Here is a 21,675-nt window from a genome sequence, read left to right as displayed (position 1 = left end):
GCGTCCATTGCAAGTATATAGGGGCAGCTACTTGGCGAATGGAAAGTTTGGTTTGATGATGAATGAAGTGTAAGTGAAATGTGATGGTACTGCAAAGCGCATTTGTGACAATTAGTAAATTTTAAAGTCATGACATTGTTAGGTTAAGGGTCAAGGGTGAAAAATGTATTACATTGTATTGTAGATGTCCAAACTAAGACAGCTGGATAATCCTAACAAAGTAGTGAAATTTAAATAATAGTCTCCAGTTATTTCTTTTATTACTTACTTTTTAATTTATAGTTATTGTTTGAAAGTACAAATAATGTTAAATAACTACCTTGCAAACTTTATGAACTGCATCGACAAGAGTACGAAAAAATGTTTCTGTGTTCTGGGATTGCCAGTCGTCCGGGAGAAGATTTGCGATTTCTTTTGCAAGTTCTTCCTCTTCAGCCTCAACGTCATTGCAGAGGCAAACTTGAAGTGCGTCCTTTAGATTACTTACAATATTTCTTGTTTTAAAGTATGTCTCGTAATTTGAGGGTTCAATGTTAACTTGGGTGGTTTTACCATCGTCTTCCTCAGAGACGTTTCTGTTTTCTCCGTGAAATCCTCCGTATTTGCTGTTCCTTATAATTGAAGTTTCATCCAGCAGGGAAGAAGAGACGGCGATAAAGCAGAGCACCTAAAAAAAATAATGACGTAATACAACCCTACATTTATTTTATAATTTTAATATTGTATCAAATATGTCTAGCAAGAAACAGAGTGACTGTAAATTAATATGAGAATACCTTATGCTTCTTGGCTGAGACATTAACGAGACGTTATATATACCTGCTTGGTATTACCATTACTATGTTGTGAGAACTATAAAATGAACTCCAAGAAACAACAAATCACCAATAAATATCTTCACAGTTTGAAACTACAGAATTATAATTTGAAAGAGTTTATAAATATTACCATATAATGGAATATGAAATAAAATAAATTCTCAATGCTTATGCATAAACCCGTTCTAACACGTCAACGGGGGATCAAAGGCTTAAAGATGACTTCCGAACCAAAACCAACGGCCGGGCAGACGAGTTGGTTGCTAGGACAGGATCACTCAGCGGTCACACATCCAAGCAGGAGCCCCACTCAAGTGGCTTAACTCGTTTATCTTGCCGTAACCGCCATATCCGGTACAATATGTTATTGTTAATATTTTTTTTATGAAGTTTTTTCGCATGTATGACATGTGTAACAATAAACAATTGTATTACTATTCCGATACAAAAGGTACAACTAATATGTTTAAAAGTCTAAATTCCACGAAAAGTACTCGAAATTGGCTTCTCTAATATTTAACCAAAAAGTGTAACTAATTGGGTTTATTGTAATGTTTTACATACTGATGTATTATTTGTATTGTACAATTACATTTGTTTAATATTATGTTATTTAACCTATTGTGTATTTAAAAAATACAGGGAGTGGGGGAGAAACTATTTCTTCAGATTTAGTGAAAATTTTGAAGTCACCTAAGTTTAAAATGGGTGGAAAATGTTCGATGGAGCAACGGATACATTAGGCTATTTATTAAACAGTTTTAAGACCTGGTTAGAGCAGTTGCTTGTAGCTTAAACTATCCTATGCCTTCTTTATTTTAAGTTTTTTTTGACATTACAAGGATTTTTAAGGAAACAGGATTTTTGAGACATTTACCATCGTTCAGTGATAAAAAGATTAGTATCACTACGTTTAGAAATCTGCAATGTGATCTCTTCCTCGGGTAAATATCTAAACTAAGATGTAACTACAATCTTTGTGAAATAAACAAATCATACCATAGCGTTATGACACGCTACACCTCACACAGCAATCCTGAGTCAGTGAATCAGAATAGAGATAACTCAGCGTTTATTTCAATCCCTTTTGTGACGGGATTATGGAAAAAAATTAGAATATAGAAAAAACTACAATAAACCACGTTTAAAACATCCATTACTCTTAAACAAAGCATCGTAAAAACAAAACCAAATAATAACACACAGGATTCCAAAACCATTAAAATATATATGTATTTCCAATAGGCAAGGCATAGACGAGACAGAAAGAACATTAAACGTAAGGATAAAAGAACATAAAAAATACAAGTAAGGAGCTACAACAAAAGTTAAAAATTGCGCATTATTGTTGGTTCAAACACCATTTATGAAAATTGAGATGAAGCCACCATAATAAATCGGGAACTTCATTTCTTTAGAGACAATTGATCAGCCTTCATCCATAAAATTGGAAGATCAAGCTATCGATAAATTATCCGTCGAAATTAGGTCACTTTGGTTGCAAATTCCGAAAAATGAACTAGCATAAAAACTTAAAGTACGTTCAATATGGAAACGCTATAATAACAAGACATTCGCAACATACATTTTGCACTAAACAATTTATATAAAAACAACACGTTTCACTTAAATTAAACATATTTCTTTGGAGCTAATTTTAAAACACTAAAGAGTTCTAAAACAAACTTAAAGATCAAAGATAAACTATTTTTTACTGACTTTTAATTGTTGTTTAGAATGTAGGGTAAAGAAATGTAGTTTAAATAATAAACGTTGTCACATATTTCGTGCCAATAATAAAAATATAAATTTTTAACCAATTTTCAAGTGGAAATATTCTAGAAAAGTCAGATTGAATCATATACTTGCAAATATAATATTATTATATAATGTAAATATCCCGAATGAAGCCTCTTTCAAAATAAAAAAAGGCATGTGAACTTACTTCCCATAATAGAACAACCCAACGATGTATTTAAGGAAAACAAAATAATATATCTGTGTGGCTATATCTGTGGCTATTCAAAGAGCCCAGAGACCGTGGGAATTCCATTTCTTAAAAATGCAGATTTGCTAAGGATCAGCCGTGAACAGAGACAACCAACAGGCATAGAGGTCCCACAACTGAAATTTTAATACCTGGAATATTCTATGGGTTGAGAAGCGCTGGACGGATAATTTGCAGGACTTGCATTTCTTCAATAAGATATGAATGAATTTTTATTTTAAACACGATGGCGTGCACATACGTAGCGAAATAGAAATAATGGTGCCGTTGTTACGGCAGGGGAGAGCGACACTATTGTCGTATAAGCTAACCACATTCGAACATTTACACTGACCGTTATCGCTTATATAGTAACGATGGTTAATATAAGAGATTTCTAAGAACTCCAAGGCAATACCGAAACTGAATTCTGTTTCTCTGATTCCGAAACAACCAATCATACAAAATCTAAAGCAATCAAACAATTTCAATCCTCAAACAACAAGTTGTTTTAAAGATCTGATAACTTTTACTTACAACGAAAAGCTTCAACATGTTGATGATTATGTGTTTGCGGAAGCAGTTGAGTGAGGGAGGCTGAGATGTTATTTTCGATTTTATATCAGTACTCACTCAACCGTAATGTTTTATTACAGTTTTCCTTGAACATGCTTTAATGCATAACTATCTAAAATACGAATTATGCATAGAAGGGATCAGTAACTTTTAATAGGTAGTTGAATGTTAAACCAGAGAAAACTACCTATTAAAGCACATTTTAGATAAGTTTCTCAGATCTGTGATAGCATTTAGAGCGCCGCAAACAGGTTGAGTCTAATCAATTTTGTTTCGCTATTTTTTACAGATTGTGACTCAGACACAACTTACAGTTTTACTTACTTACTTTTACAATTTTACAATGTGCATCAGACTGTACATTGTTAAAGTTTTAACGTAGTCACTAAATAAGGTTTTGCAGAAATTCATTCGAAGTTAAATTCCTTTAAAACCCGAAAAAGAAATAAATAAACTATATATTCCAGTATAGATTAATACGCAACTTATTAGTTTGGAAATTAAAAAAAAAAAACGAGCAACACAATTATATTTTGAAGTCAGTGAATCAGAATAGAGATAAATCGGCGTTTATTTCAATCCCTTATGTGACGGGATTATGGAAAAAATTAGAATATAGAAAAAACAATATTAAACCACGTTTAAAACATGCATTACTCTTAAACAAAGTATCGCAGAAACAAATCCAAATAATAACACACAGGATTCCAAAATCATTAAAATGTATATGTAGTTCCAATAGGCAAGGCATAGACGAGACAGAAAGAACATTAAACGTAAGGATAAAAGAACATAAAAAATACAAGTAAGTAGCTGCAACAAAAGTTAAAAATTGTGCATTATTGTTGGTTCAAACACGATCAATGAAAATTGAGATGAAGCCACGATAATAAATCGGGAACTTCATTTCTTTAAAAACAATTGATCAGCCTTCATCCACAAAAATTGGGAGATTGAGCTATCGATAAACTATCCGCCGAAATTAGGTCACTTTCATAGCCAATTCCGAAAAATGAACTAGCATAAAAACTTAAAGTACGTTCAATACGGAAACGCTATAACCAGATATTGACCAGTTACGCATTACATTTTGCATTACACAATTTAAATAAAAACAACAAGTTTCACTTAAAGCAAACATATTTCATTGGAGCTAATTTTAAAACACTAAGAAGTTTTGAAAATAAACTTAAAGATCAAAGATAAACTATTTTTTACTGACTTTTAATTATTGTTCAGAAGGTAGGGTAAAGAAATGTAATGAATGTAGAAATGAATTGAGATTGTTTTTTATGCATACTGGTCTTCTCATTCTAAAGGTACATAAACAGCCAATCAATTCACTTTCAGCGCCAGTTTCAATTATTTTATTTCATTTTATGTTTTATTAGTAATACAATTTTTATAGAAAGTACTATTTTGACTATACCAAAGCCTGGAAGTTGAAAATGTGTCCCAACCCTCGCCTCTAGTATGGATTATGTAATCCTTTTTAAAACTGTTTCTATACACTCTGTAGGAGTGTCTAAAATAATTATAGAGTATTGGCTTCTATTCAGAACGCATTTATTTTCTTCCAATTATACATAAGCTTTCTGGGTTGAACATACTGGTGATATGCGATTATAAAATAGGGGTTTTATTTTTTTTATTTCCAAAAGTTTACATGTTGAAATGTTGTTGATTGAAGGAACTTATAAATCAAGTTCTCCTAAAAAGGGAAAACACTTTAAAGTGGGAAATACCTTTCCCGAGAAAATAAAATTGAACTAAATTTTTGGAGATATGGAATTTTTAAATTGGAATGAAGAACATTATCTTTAATTAGGGTGGTATACAAATTCTGAACACATAATCCACACAAAACTGCCCTTGTTCCATTCAGTAATATAAAACACAGAAAAATATGTATAAATTGAAGTAATTTGGTTAATATTTAGTTACGATGTACTAGTAGACAATTCAAAGTATATACAACTATGCAACTTTAATATTTCTAAGTAGTAATATCATCGTTTTCTATTATTTTCTATAGTAGCTTATCCGTTATCTTGTTTGGTTGTTGGTCTTAAACAGACCATTACTGCCGGAAGATTATGTTTCTTGTCAATCTGAGGCCAGTGTTTCTTCAAACGCTGCAGCAATATGTGGACCTCGATTACTCCAAAAGCTGTACTGAAGACAGAAAAGAGCACAATTTCTATTTCTTGATTCCTACATAGACACAAGACTAGTTTTTAACTCTCTTTAACATCCTGCACTCTCCAAGCTTGCATTTGCACATTTGCATTGCCTCCTGTGTTACATATTGGAGTAACTTGCAATTTTAGTGTGTAAACCAAGGATTTTTAAAGCAGAAAGCTGCAATTGTCTGCTTTAGAATCTCATAACTTCATACGATTACGCTGGACTGCACAAGAGGTAGCTTATCCAAAGTCAAATTTTGTTCGTCAGAAACTGCACTGAGACAAACATTGCTTTACGGCCTGATAAGTTTACCCTTCCAAGTGATGCTGTTACGTTGGTTGTGAACATTTTCTTCCTTTTTACAGTTGCTTTTTTAAGTAATTCTTGGGGAAATTTTTTAATTGGGATCTGATTCATGAACTATTTGTATAGAAGTAAATACTAAAAAATGAGAGAAATTATAGAAATAAAAATTAAAAAAACAACTTTCAATTCATAGGATCTCAATATTCCCTAAATAGCCCAGATTTTGGTTTGACAATTTTATTTGCTTAGTGGAACAAGGCCAGGAAATGGAGATTAATACTTTAACGTTTTCCTATATAGTTATTAAACACGGTAGTACGTAGAAACATGAATATAAATTCTCATGCAGACATTCATTCATTGCAGAATTAATGTTATTCTTACTCTAAGGGTTAAATAAGTAAAACAAATGCACTTCAAAACTCTCTTATTAATTATTAAGATCATAATATTAAATAATACCTGATTTTTTTATATATTAAAACGTATATGTTGGATTCTATAATATGCAAAACATTTTATAAAATGCACATAAAAGAATGTTCCAGTTTTATTTGAGATTAAACACCTGCATTGTAAGTATAGAGATGTATTTACTCATAAATTGTATCCAAAATCCAATCGATATATTTGGAGACTTTCGTGTAGTAGCCGGGAGAGTATGCAGTGAGCTCGTGAGAGCAGGGAGGCCCAGAGGAGACCAGGCCTACGAGGTAGTGTGTAGCTGCTCCCCCCTCCACAGTGGTGTACATCAATGGACCGCCCGAGTCACCTGCGCAGGAGTCCTGTATTTGAGCGTCTCCTGCGCAGATATGTGTACTTTCTTCAAACTCCTCCAGATCGGGACACTTCTTGTCCGATAGTACTCGGACTCTGACCTCTTGGAGAACCTCAGGGGTTCTTGTCTCGGGCTCTAGAGGCATAATTGAAAATATGACAATAACGTTATTATTATATAAAAACTGTAATAAAGAAATTACTTTATGAATAAAGCTATTCTACTGCCTAGTAACGTAAACATGTTATAAAATATGTATTCTTAGTGTACAACAGCATCTAAATTCTGCCCACTGATAATTATTAGCATTAAACTTGTCGTAACTGGTCAATCTGAATTTTCACCAATCACTATTTTCTATATCAAGTAAATACATATCTTTTAAGTTTTCAAAACTAAAATTGGGGAAATCTCCGCAGATAGACTGCTCCCTTGTTCAAAGATTGATGCAATATGCAATAACTGAGGAATAAAACAAGATAAACGTAAGCTTTCTAACTGATGAGTTTTAGATTACATAAATAAAAAACAATTATGAAATCTAGCAGAACTATTACACGTCAAAAATTAAAAACTCTTTGAAATCTGTTTCTATTTAAAGAACTAAAAAATTGCTATTTATAATGATCGCTACATTAAAAGTTTACTCTCAACATTGTATCTTCTGTATTTTACTATATTAGTGACAGATAGATATTAATATACACTGACTAAAATATATACAAGTTGTTTTCAAAAGGTTAAATTAGAAGTTAGATGTCATACAACCCTAACACAAATTTACCATGCCATTTAAATTTTTCTTTACTGTGTAGGATTGTAAAAAATATTAAATTAATTCATTATTATATTTTCTTCTTTGTTTTTAATTACTAAATGTAGTACATATTGTAAAAATATTATAAATCGCACTTTTTTCTTTTATAATGATATGCATGAATTTAAGAACAATATTTACACTATGAAAAAATAAAATATATATGAGAAACCGAAGTAATGCACTGTGAACAAGTGTCTTTCGGTATTACTACTGCATTTTATATTGTCGACTTAACCAAATTAACTTACAATATATTCCCACCAGTAGGAGTTAAACCAATGATTTAAATCTAAATAACATAATATTAATTTAATTCTAGGATTTAAATCTAGTTGGCCTTGGTATTTGCACTGTTTTGGAGATCTTAACATGACAGGTCTCTCTATCTGTGGTGTCTCTAAATCGAGGAAGCTGGTTAACCGCACCTAGTATCCAAGTCTCAGATTGTAGGTAGATGTTTTACTTAGTTCTTGATGTTCACCAATATACAATGAGAAATTCTAAAGTGGGAAGCTAAAGCCGTCGGTGAAGTCTTCAGACTCTGGATCGGGACCATCCTCGGTGTACAAGCTCAGAAGAGCCCAAAAAGAGCCTCTCTGTCTCTTCTACTTAGCGCATTTGCTATCTCTTGTAAAGTGGTCTCTAGGCCGCCACTATAGCAGATGGTAAGTTGCATCCGCTAGCTGCTAAGTTAATTGTCTCACTCTTACTGAAATCTAATATCTTTTATCCAATAGCTCAGAGATTATTAAGTTCATTTAACTGTTGTGAACAGATAAAAAGATAATTAAATAACATCCACAACTAAGAGATCCACTTAAGTTCTCATCCTGGCACCACGCTTAAACTGGCAATCGAAATTACGAGTATAATATCTATCCGATAACCATCCGTATTGACAGTTCACATAGTACGTAAGTGACTCTACCAGCACTATTTATAAACTATTTCAAACAGAAAGAATTGCTGATTTCTATTGTGACATTTGTTTTACTGTTTTGGCAACAGTGATTTCACAGTGACTTCATAATACTTGCCAAATCGATCGTCTTCATGTAGCCAATTTAAAGTCGATGTCTGTATGTCTTAATGAACAATAATAGTTAAATATGTTTAAATAATTATTTATATAATTTTTATACCTTGATTATCTCCAAATTTTCCTGAAAAAATAATCTATTACACATGTAAATTCATAACATAAAGTTATTATTTAAAACATTTTTAAAGTACGAGTTCAAAAATACTCAAAAATGGCTCTCCATCTGGGGAGAAATGACCACCAGTTTAACGAGTTAGGTAGAGATAAGTAGTATAGCTGATGGAGCTACCTCAGATGTAGCGTAACAGCTGTGTGAGTAGTTCTATTATGTTTCCTCAGCCGTGTTCAGTAAATCTCAGTTGCTGAAAGAAGAGGCGAGTATCCAGGTGCAGAGTATAACGTATTCAGTGGAGTATGGACATAGATACCGCCCTGGACATTGTTACAACACTGTCAAATTGCCTACGCGTCGGCAATAAACCTTTTCATTAACGTGATTGCAGTTGACGCAATATCATTGAACCACTGCAGGTTTGATTTATTTGCCCAGATATCTGTATACCAAAAGCAATTAATTAAGAATTCGTGGAATAAAAGAGGTTACCTGCTGAGTACCTGCTGTATTATTCATTCTTAGTTGACTGCTGTAAATCATGTAACTTACCCTGTTCAAGATACCCCCATCCCGCCACAGTCAGGGTAGAGCCGACGAAACTTCTTTCCATCATGTCTTTAGATGTGGGGAGACATATTGGCTTCACATAATCTGTGAGAAATTAAAACAAATGTATTAATATTACGTTATACAAGGTCTATTCAATTAATCCTCAGGCTATCAATAAATCCTTTTGGTAGTAACAAAAATAGGTTGTTTTAAGTTGACAAACTATATTTAGTTGTATCTAGCTCATGGCGTTATTTTCGAACGAAGTGACAAACTTGTGTTTATTGAGGACAAAAAGGTAATTTCCCAAACAGACGTTTATTATGAGATGGAGATGGAGATTATGAGTGTTGGATGATGATAAATTAAATGTACCCATTATTAATTCTCATTTGTATCTTGTCCTAAGGAATGGACATATAATTAATTGTATTTCTGTTTTTCCATATAAGTTTATATAAAATATAATATAATTTGTTATCACAGTTCATATAATTTACAAATACACTAAAAACTTTATGTAAGATTAAAAAAAAATTAAAATAAATGTCCTGAAAATGGCCTGGGTGCAAGGTTGATGTGATAATAGTGTTTTGACATCTGTTTATAATTTTTGAAATACGATCGCCATATTTCGTCTATTGTATAACTTGGATACCAGTGATATTTTTCTTATCTCAAAATAACCATGTTATATTCTTATCTCATTTCATTACAATATTTATACATCTGTTTACTCGTATAAACTGAATGTTTCTCAGAAAGGTTTGGACGGTGTTCACGGATGGAAGGCTGCATACAGGGTGTACCAGACCGCCTGGGCGTTTCTAGGGGTAATACGAGTAAAAATAGAAACTCAGTTTTAACTGTACCCTCACTGTAGCCTGGAAATTCGATAAAGTTATTTTAAACGCCTGAAAAAATCTGTAAGGAGTACTTTTGGGGGTTGATGTGTTGTTCCCCCATGATTTTAAACGTAAATGTGTGGGGTTTGGTACCTCATTTTAAAGGTCCCTTGACACGGATCATTTAAAAAATGATCTTTTCAATTTAACTTGCTGTAAATCCACAGGGTGTTAAAAAATCAACACTTTACTACTTTAATTTAATTTGGTGTAGTGCAAGCTATATGGTTGTATATAGTGTTTTAAAACATGTTTCTTATGTTCAATGTTAACAATATTTAAATTTTGAAATTATTTTGGAACTGACATTTCTTATTTATTTTTTGAATTGGTAGGTCTTCAAGTAACAGTAAAAAAGCCTGGTAAAGCAGTTTTTTTAGATTTATTAAAACTTTGTACATTTACTGGAACATAAATTTAAAAACTATATTTGAAAGTATCTGTGTCAAGAGATCTGTCAAGGTACTACACACCCCACCTTTACATATAAATTTTTCAAGAAAACAACCCTCCACAGCCAAAAATACCCCTTACAGATATTTGGGGGTTCAAACTAATATCATCGAATGTTTTTCCCACAAAATATTGGGGGTAGGCTACAGTTGAAATGGAGTTTGTATCTTTATTCGTTTTACAATCAGTGACCCAAGCAGTCTGGTTCTCCTTGTATGAATAAAAAAAGAAGGCACGTTGGAATTAGTTTTCAGAAAATTTAAACTACTATTTTGAAACTGTCAACATAAATTGAATATGTAAAATATCTTTTGTCGGCGTAATTAATAAGACCGTACAAGCTGAATTAGTCTATGTAAAATTAAATAGTATAACTTTAACCACAACAAAATTAGTAAATAATAAAAAAAATGAAAATTATTATTACAATAATAAAAAAAGTTGTTGTAATTTATTTATCCAATTTCTTTGGTTAATGTAGTCGATACTTTAAATTAAGGCCAGAAACAAACAAATAGTTTTGTCACGAGATAATTGGTTTTATAGAATTTCTAAAAACATTGATCGGCTTTGCTTTAGAGCTTTTTAAAATCTTCCATTGATACAGTTATGAAATATACTCGAATATCCTTGATAGAATGTTTTAGATGAGTGCCAAAAAATAACACCTACCACTAAACTCAATATCTTCACTCAAGCGGAGCAAACAAATGTCGTTCTTCAATGAATTTGAGTCGTACTTGTGGTGCATAACGATCTCCTCGATACCGATCTCCAAGGGTGGTGGTGAACACTTCCCTCTGCGGCAGTCCTTCGTATGATGGATATCGAACTCTCCCAGCTTGACGTATGACCTGGATAAGAAACAGGTTATGTAACAGTAGAATCAATATTCCGCTTGATATCAAAGTAATTCTACAGATGACTTGCTCCTACACCACGGTTCGTGTAACAGGCATCACTGATTTTGCATGCAAGATTTCGAACATATCGGTTGACAGATAGACAGACAAACAGTGTCAAAGAAAAGATATGTTTATCCCCCCTCCGAAGTAGAAAAAAGGGAAATTGTGTCAGACTATTGAGTGATAGTTGGCATTGACATTCAGCCAAATTCCACAGTATGACATGCATCATATAATTCATTCTTGTCTATTTAGAAATGAAGTTTGATGCAAAATGTCTTCAAATGAAACACTTCTCGACATATCTTTTATAACATTTTTTGTTCATCGGGATGGCTTTAATAGCAATGTAAGGAAGAATCTGCTAATATAAAAAATACCGAGTATTATCACCGATTTTTAATATTATCTTTTCTCTTATTCTTTCTTACTCTCAGATTAAAAATTTCATACGGTTTTACTCTGTTTACAAATTTCTTTATTCTGCAATCAGCTCCCTGATATCATTGCTATCCATGAGACCAATGTAAAAATGTTTATTAACACTCTTCCAAATCCCATATAGTTACATGCAGCAACACAACACAGTGTTACTAAGTAGAAATGAGGCTTTGTAACAAATTTCAAGTTTGTAGATCAGTTTGTCTTCGAGACATTATTTGGATAGACAGAAAAAAATTGGAATTTTTACGCTCAAAAAATAATTATATTAAGTTTCTAATAATATTAATATTAGCTGAATAAATTCAGAATAGCTACCTTCTTTTCATCATTGTATTTTAAAGTAATAGCTTTACTCATATTAAAATAGAACAAGTTTTTTTAAAGCTAGCATACTAAGCAAACTTCGCTAACGCTCAGCCAATAAAGAGTGCGTTTATATAAATTATGGAATTGTACTGAATGGATTTACAGGCCGCCGTCGTAGACAGTAGTACAGCAGTGTGCAGCGGTCAACACGTATCTCTTGTTTATAACAGAACCACCACAAAGTCCTGTCTCACCATTGTTCTTCATTGATTCTGAAAAAATATAAAAACAATTAAACTATTGTGGTGAAGCTATATCTTATAATTTACGTATTAGAAACATTATAGTATAAAAGTTCCCTGAACATTTCCTATTAACTTAGCTAAATGATTTAATTTCTCGCAAATGTTTGCAAATCATCACGACCTCATCAAGATCCCCAGATATTAAAACCACCGACGTAATGTTACTTTATATACAGATAGCCTACTCTCCCAGAACTCTCCACCAAACTTGTCATGTATTATTTCTGAACTAAGGACGAACCAAAATATCACATTAAAGCTTTTAAAAACTCAGTAATTACATGAAAATCCACCATTTTGTTTTTATCACATAACAATTTTTTATTTGAGATTTCCTTGTTGGAGTAAGTTGAAATTTTGTATGTAAATTTATTACTGAAAGCACTAACTACAGAAAAAGTATTAATATGTGTAAAATTTATTTTTAAATGGCAGCTTCTTAAAAATGTTTGACGTAAAAATAAGTCTGTAAACACCTTTACAGCTATTGTATTTTATTTTAAGAATTTAATCACAAATCTATACCATGCTTAAAAAATCGCTTTATGAATTAATTTTTAACGCAGGAACTAAACAAAATCAACAGTCATCAGGTGACATCATTGCTTGTGAGCCACAACAATGAGCTGTTTTCATCATAGATGCTCTAATAAGCTATTTAAAAAATTATTTTGTTGAATTTATACGTAAAATTCTTAATAATTACAGATGTTAGGTTTCTTTTGATTAAAGCTCATTAAAACAACAAGAATTGTACGATTTGCAATAAATCGTAATAAAAATATGACTGCTAATAAATAATACATAAAATATGTTTTTTCTTATGAAAAAGAGAAATCTTTCTGTAGTCTTTAGGCTGATGCGATCATTTTATTGTAATCGGGAGTAATACCTAAAACAGTTGGTAGATTCAAAGCTCTGGTACACCCTACATGTGAAAATTTTTCATATATGAATAACATTTTTGGTAAATAACTCTAAAAATTGTAAAGGGGGTGCAGTTTTACACTACAGTAGTAAAGTTAAAAGCTACAATATCAAAATATCGCATGACAGTATGAAAATGCTTTAGACATGTGCAGTGTATTTTACACGGTACAGTGAGAGGTCAACGACCATGGGAGAGTTTTGTTTTGAAACATCCACACCTCCTCATCATCGGGCGAGTCTATTTTTAACCCTATGTCACGTCACTGTCACCTGTCATTTCAGTTGCTCAACTTGTTCCACAGTGTAGTCGTAGTTGCGGATGCGGTTTGTATTACATAACAATCTTCAGTAATGTTTATTCAATAATACATAGACAGTTTTTATCCTACCATTTTTACCATAAAAATGAATGGTAGGATAAATAACCTGGATATCAAGGTTATGCTCGAAAGGCCGAACGAATCGGATATCCTAATCCCTCAGTCCCAATTGGTTCAGATTTTTTACGCTGTACTGTAGTTATACTTCAGTTGTAGCAAAATGAAACTGAGCAAATTCGTTTTTAATTCATAGATTATCTGTTTATAATTATGTTAACACGTTTTATAGACTGTTCTATGTCATGTAAGGTTTACGATTAGAACTGTAGACGGTTGAATAATAGCATTACATCATCAATATTTGGAATTTTAGCTACCATAATTTCTAACCGATGACATACAAATCAGGCACAATTATATTTAACATACACTGATTGAGATTGTAGGTTTTACCCGCTCAATCAAAAGTAATGCCAGTTTTTGATTAATTGTCAAAGCAAGGGTTTTTGCTTATTTCGTAATGTACAAATTGAGAGTTTACTCAATGTAACCTTCTTAAATCAACACATAGACATAGAATATATGACCTCGGCATGAATATTATTTACTTTCTCTGAGAATATAAAAATATCTGTTTTCAAAGTTAAAGACCATGCTCAATTTTTTTTATTTATAAAGTGGTTTACCACATCTTCTTGTACCAGTTAATATATTCTTGTTGGAATACCGCGGGTTCAATTATTATGACAGATTTAACGAAAAGCGATGGAAGATAAGATCAGAAACGTTTAAGAAATTAGAAACTAGTTCATAAAAAGATAAAACATTCATTATTTCTTTTTTTTAAATCGGATGACAAATAACTGATAACATTAATTGTGTATATTGAGAAATCAGTTTAAGGGAAGTTATTTAGGTTATAATAACGGTCCTACTGTAAAACCATAGTCCCAAATGAAGCCAACCTTAGTTAAAACCCTAATTGCTAATATAGAGCTACTATTTCTGCTTTGGAGGAACCTTATTACGTTTAAATAATAGCTAGGAAAACTCTGAATCAAAAAAATAATTGGACTAAGATGGATTGTATTACACTCTAAGAAGAGAAAAGAAAGTGTTGTCAGCACTGGCAGATCATGATAAGAGCCATGTCATCGTGATATCTGTGTCTCACATTATTGTACAGAAATAAAAATAAACCGTCTTAAATTCCGATGTAATCCAAGCTGTCGAAGCACTGGACAATGGTTTTTTCAAAGTTAACAGTCTTAATTATATACGTGATTGTTGTTATTATGGAGGTAGTCATCTCTAAATTAACTTAAACTTAAAATTTCTATGAATGCGTGTAAATCTATTACGTCTGTATATGAGCCGAGCCATCCAAGGATATTCCGCCAAGTCAGCGTTGTGGCCACCGATCGTCTTCCTGGTCCACCAGGTGGTGCTGCGGCCACATACGTCCTTGAGATCCAGGAGAGGCCAGTTCTCGTGTTCTGTAACGTCTGGAAAGATAAAAGTAAATTTTACTTCACTGAATCACAATGACTTTAGTACTTTTGAAAATAATTGGTGTAGTTCCCAATACAAAACAAGGAGGGTGGAGCAAGGGTCAACACAAAATTACTATTTACTGCCAAGCCAATTAGGTTTAAAAAGTAATTTGTTTCTTGACAAATTGAATGATCTCTTCAGTATCCGGCCAGTATCCTAGAGTTTACTATCTGGACTTCCAGCCAATACTATTGGCAACTCTGATGATTTACAAAACAAATTCCAGTACTTCCTTTACGGAGTGAACATATTTATCCCTTGTTTATAAAACTTCTTGTTTAGCTGTAGAAATAAGACGTACAAGTCTCATAGTTTTAAACTCAAATTCAATTATCTTTAAATTAGAAGCTCTCTGAAAAGTTGGTTTCAGCTATTTCTTCACTAATCTGAAAAACTTTACTTTTGACATGAATGTACTTTATGAATTTAAATTATTAATTTATTACAGAGCCTACCATTTTTTTATGCATTAAGTTACATACAGCCAAATACTCGACTCGAAGTTAAAGGTTTTAATGTGTGGGTTGCATGTGTGGTTTTACATTATATACACTTTTAAAAGAAACAAAATAAATCTAATATAAATCAAAACTACTCCAACATTATTTTACTGAAAAAGGAAGCTTGAAAGTTTAATATTATCTCTAAATAAACTCGCGTTATACATAATTTGGAACATATATTTGGAATCGTAACATATATTTTTTATGACGATCATTTGCTATGTTGTTATCTGATAAACGTAACACGACTCTACTTCTACTTTTGAAATAATTGGATTTTCAGAAATTTATATTTTGATTGGGTTCTAGAAACCTAATATTTTTAATCCCCGCAAGTAAAATAGAATCTTATTTTAAATAATCTAAACAAATAGTTTACCAAATTTAAAATTAATTTCACTCACCATCTTGATATCTATGTAAATGAAAAGCATCTGTCACAAAAAATAAAGTTAAAAATATTAAGGTTTTTGGCACCATTTTGAAATCTAAATTATACTTTGCTCTTTGGAAATGCACGGGTGTGATAGGGATAACGTATCACAATCACTTGCGTAATGCCACAATTGATTGTTTTTGACGGAAACTTGTGGTTACCAAATTATCAAAATTCCCACGCATTCCAGGTTTCTATAGGTTACTCGACGCAATCAACAACTAATACAAAACCTAAATTTACAATCATACTAAACCACTTAACCTATAAAGCTACGTGAACTTTACATATAAACAGCAATTTATAGGATGTGTCTGGAAATACCCTAATATTTACCTTAACAGATAAAATATACAAACTCTGAACAATTTTATAAGGTTATATTAACTATTTTTTGGGGCAATAACAATAAAAAACCAATTAGACATGGCTCGTAAGGATATCTTAAATGAAGCTTAGGTCAATATGCATATCATTTACACATTTATAGCTATTTACTATTAGAACATAATGCCGCAGAAACCAAATTTCAAAAGCTTTATTCATTACAAACTGGTGGATGTTGAAGTAATTTCAGGGTTGAACCTAATATAATCACCATTTTTATGGGGTAAATGTTTTAAAAGTCATGTTTAGTTTGCATATTTTATCCGCTATGCTTTAAAACAAATTAAGTTGCCTTCAGACATTTGCACACCATGTATAACATAATAATTAATACAGATACAATACTAATACATATTTCAGTAGAGCTTTAAGTTTTATTTTAAAAGTTCCAATTTTTCAAATATCTGACTAGCTGTATTTTTATAACATTTTCTATAATTCTGTTAATATTGGCAGAACGGATTTGAGGAGTCATTTTATTGAGTGAGATTTTCTAATAATAGGTGCTAATATGCTGTTTCCAGATTAAAAAAAAAAACACACACACACTTAAAATATACTTATATGAGTCAATACACGGATCATCAATTCCGAAATTTTTTATTTCAATAGCACGAGGCTATAAAAATCTGCTTACTGCTGCTTTTTGTTTTTCAGGTTCCGTAATTTAAAAAAAATTTAGTTGTATTATTACCAAAGCGATAAATTTGCGGGTCAAAGTTGATGGAGTATGGCAGTTCATTATGTTAAACACAAATTCGAGGTCAGATTTACTGACAAAAATTTATCTACTTAGTATCCTCTCATTTATCCAGTGGCTGATTTTTTAACCCTATTTCAACTCATTCCTTTGACGCTCTTTACTTAATTTACTTTTTAATGATTAAATTTAACATCATTAAATATTTTTAACATTCTCAAAACATAAATTTGTATAATTTCCATAAATATAAGACATCAATAAGTACCCTTTGACGAATCCATTCTAAAAATGCAAAAATATCAAGCTTTTGTGGATTAATAAGATTTTAAACATATTGTTTATTTCATTGAAATACAAAATTTACCAATGTATATTATTTTATGAATAATATACTAATATATAATATACTAATAATAATAATAATATATAATTAAATATTCTCATATTTAATTAAATGATTCAGAATTTTTAGTGGTTCTAATTTACTCATATACCACATGACTTAATAATATTTTAAAATTAATTATTACGATTACATACTAACTCGTTTAAAAATAACCTTTCTCATGCGTTTTTTACATGTAAATACAAACTGCGTGGAAAACCAATCTGCCTTAATTGTTTTAATTATTACTTAAAGCAGTTTTAAACCAGTATTTCACTTACTAACAAGTCTACATTAAGATGCATAACCAGCTGCATCTCCAGATTGTAGCAACAAAAAGATGTAGAAATTAGATATTGTATGGACATTTTTTCACTAGTATTGACGTATATTTTAGTAAAAACAACGTATGTAATTTTAAACTGAATTGGATTAAATTCTAATTTAAAACTTTAAAATCTTTTCTGGTGCTTGTAATATTTGTATTTAGAAGTAAATTCAAGCCACTAGAGCACTTTGCTTGATAAATAACTTTGCTCTACAAAACGATCATCGCTGCTTTATTGTGAACATAAATAATAGTAAGTGTGATAAATTTTTACGCACACACACACACACACACACATACACGTGGTCCTGTTGGTTCAGAATCAGGTGTTTTCAGCGGATGTTTCACCTCCTGGAAGGAAGTACCGGCCTAGTGTCAGCTGTAACTTTTCACCACATGATATTTTATATTTTAATATTTGCATCGGTAAAATATAATATCAGCAAATATAATATACATGTCAAAATTTAAAAAAAAATAATAATGGAAAGTTAGTAAAGTGGTTGATATATATTTTTCAACATTTGCTACATTTTATAAAATACAATAATCACTGACATAAATATAAAAAGTAATGAATATTAATTCATTTTCCTTACTAACTCACTGACACCAAAATGGCCGTGATAGTAACATCCCTAGCGGATACAGAGCGAACATGCATGATGCGCGAAACGAAAGTTTTTCCCCGTGCAAAACATCTATAGCCCGCCAAACGAAGTAGTCACTTCAAAAAAGTTGCACTGAACATAAACTAGTAAGGATAGTAAAACAAACAGTCAAATGGAAAATAAGAGTGTTTCTGATTGGTTATTTTGAGGAAGCATGGTTGATAAGATGGAAAAACTGTAAAAAGCACTCTTTGGTCAAAACATAAATATTTATTAGTTTATTATAATTATATAAAACACGATTTAGTTGAAAAAACTACAGTTTTAATTGCAATTCAACGTTAAGCTTTCAAATGTATCAGTATTTAAAAAATGTTTTTCGGAAAAACAAAATTGAATGTTTGCTTCTTAATTGGGTGAGGAAGAGACGCCTACCTTGGTCTAATCGTTTAATTCGAGGAGAAGTAATTAAAATCAATAAAGGCATAGAGGATAAAACAGTAAATTTCAGGCTTCATAACCTACATGACATATTATTTGTTTAAAGTATGTTTTTGGCTGTGGAAGGCTTGTAAAGGTTACAGGATTATTCCAGATCGGGCGTTAGCCATTGTTCAATAGCACGAAATCAGTATTATTAATTTTTGAGATCTGCAATCCGATCTCTTCCTCAGGAGGAAAAAAGCGATGTGACTGACACTCATTGTCAACAATCACAATCATGATTCATTTTTGTCGAACTTTCCAAAACCACACGTTGACTGTGCATTAGTTTATTTGATCTTTCAATATTGAATAATGAATATGTTCTCCTTTTTAATTTACGCTTTGGTGATCAAAGCGGACTAATTTCAAAGGACGGATAAATATAGAGTCAGCAAATTTAATGTACGAGTTCCCGATGTAGACTATGCCTTATTATATCTTACTAGCACATACTTGCGGCTTCGCCCGCAATTTATATGCAATATTCCGTGTATTTGTGTGAATAGCTCTTACGATTTGAGTAACACAAACTACTTCAGATCAATGCAGAAGAACTACAAAGTCGAATTTCAAAGCTTTCTTTTTGAACGCACTTGTAATGTAATACCATAGGTTCCTATGATAGTTTTAAAATGTAACTATATTTGTGGTGCCTGTTTTTCAGTGTTCATAATTAAGAGAGCAAAACGTTAAGAAGAATTTGCTAGTAAATTGCGTTTAAGGTTTTGTGCTTCTAGTTCTAATTAATTTCTACATTTTATGCCTTAAAACACACCAACACGTAACATTAACACTTTTTTCGACACCTAGATAAAATTAAACTTTTTAGTACGACTCTAGCCTACGCACAGGCTACTTACTCATGTAGGCTAATTTCCAATGTAGACTACATGGTAATCTGTAATATATAGCTTAACAACTCATACTTAAATTATATAATAATATTTATCCAACTGTTGGACTTAAAATTAAACTGTTTTATTTTATCGCCGCTTAGTAAGTATAGTAATATATAATTTATGAACTGTAAATAAATATAATATCTTGGTGTATATTTTTATGGAAATAAATCATTTTTCTATTCTAAAAAAAACAACGTAAAATTGGATTTGATATTTTGTCCCAAGAAAAACTAAACATACACCTATATAACTCTGTAATCAACATAATAATAATAACACATTTAAATACTTACATTATGACAGCTCTCATCCATTTAAAGATGATATGTGATAAAAAAAGTACAGGTTCTTGCTTCTCAATCGCTATATCATACTATTTCTTCAGTCCTGTCTAGGAGTTATATCAGTATTTATGTACCTAATCATTATCGTTTACCTCATCAGTGAGAAATGGATGTGATGTCCCCTCAACGATTGTGTCAATAAAAATTGTATTTACTGTCTCGTGTATTACTTTGTCATTTCGCTTGCTATAATCACGGACTCGACTGCGCACAAACCACACGGAGTGAATGGTTGTTGAACCCGTCCATTTTTTGTCCTTAATTTACTTTAAATATTCCGCCCCACAATGTCTAAGGAAACCAAATTCCATAACCTTACATGTTCACATTCACAATTAGGTTCTATAAATAAATCGGTTTACCTTGGTGCTACGATGTTGAAATGAGAAGTGTTTTGTCAAACTTTCACTCTATAATGTAAACCAATTTAAAATATTAGTTAAATTAATGAAACATGGGACCATGCTGCCGTTATAAAATGTCACACAGAAAAATTAATTACATTTAACAGACTCTTTCAATTATTTTTCGGAACATTAAAGACCAAGATAGGAATGTAACTGCTTTATGGACCATTGGAGCGTAGCCTGGAGGAATTTTCTATATAAGAATAGGCCTATATCCATTCCAGGGGCCCTATGTACATGTACATTTTTAGTATAATCTATTGAAAAGTTAATGTTTGAAAACAAAGCAAACTAACAATGGCACTTTCATATGTATAATATTATTAGGATATATTGGTCTATGAGAAATATATTATGTTCTGCTAATCCCTTTCTCATTTCCGAGCTCAGAGTCCGGCTCCAGTTCACCCTCCTCTCAGAACGGCGTTCGCATCCGCAAAATGATATTTTTAACTTCCTCTTCTAATTTCGGTTGCATAAACTGAGAAACACTAATGTTGAGATCCAAAAATTTGTTCAGTTTAGTAACTTCGGGAGGGAAAACAACAAAGCTCCACATATCTCTACCCAATCTCGTTTTGAACTCAGATAAAACCAAGGTGTTTTTCTTAAATTCCTCCATAAACCTATGGGCAACAATAGGTAAAAGAGGAGACTTAATTACATTGAGTGCATAGTTCCAGCAATTTCACATTTAGTGAGGCTGGTCATCCCAATTCACTACAAGTCAAATCACGACAGTTAATTTATTGACTGGAAAAGGATGCTTAGTTTTTGAGTTTTGGGAAAGACATAAGTACGATTAGGTTGGAATAGTAAGGAGTTATTCCAATCTTAATTTAGCTCAAAAACTTTTCCGCTGGAAAATAATTAATAATAACTT

General features: G+C 31.7%; 2 protein-coding genes across 2 annotated transcripts in view; both read right to left on the bottom strand.

Moving 5' to 3' along the window:
- Positions 1-255: 255 nt before the first annotated feature.
- LOC124363836 lies at positions 256-3,477 on the bottom strand. The gene is made up of 2 exons (XM_046819102.1): positions 3,343-3,477; positions 256-667 (listed from the first exon to the last, which is right to left on the bottom strand). Exons 1-2 carry the CDS (start codon positions 3,358-3,360, stop codon positions 308-310), a joined length of 378 nt encoding a protein of 125 aa, XP_046675058.1. The 5' UTR covers positions 3,361-3,477; the 3' UTR covers positions 256-307.
- A 2,809-nt stretch (positions 3,478-6,286) lies between these two features.
- Positions 6,287-21,675, bottom strand: part of LOC124363476 — a 72,694-nt gene continuing 57,305 nt past the window's right edge. The window contains exons 23-28 of the mRNA XM_046818723.1: positions 16,208-16,340; positions 15,108-15,251; positions 12,355-12,463; positions 11,209-11,390; positions 9,179-9,280; positions 6,287-6,787 (exon numbers count right to left, since the gene is read on the bottom strand). Of these exons, the coding sequence (XP_046674679.1) occupies positions 6,468-6,787; positions 9,179-9,280; positions 11,209-11,390; positions 12,355-12,463; positions 15,108-15,251; positions 16,208-16,340 (990 nt within the window). The 3' untranslated portion in view covers positions 6,287-6,467. The remainder of the gene's footprint in view (positions 6,788-9,178; positions 9,281-11,208; positions 11,391-12,354; positions 12,464-15,107; positions 15,252-16,207; positions 16,341-21,675) is intronic.

This window comes from Homalodisca vitripennis, chromosome 5 (genome assembly GCF_021130785.1).
Source record: "Homalodisca vitripennis isolate AUS2020 chromosome 5, UT_GWSS_2.1, whole genome shotgun sequence".
Lineage (NCBI taxonomy): Eukaryota > Metazoa > Arthropoda > Insecta > Hemiptera > Cicadellidae > Homalodisca > Homalodisca vitripennis.
The sequence above is the reverse complement of the archived record's forward strand: the minus strand, read 5'-3'. Positions and strand labels throughout refer to the sequence as shown.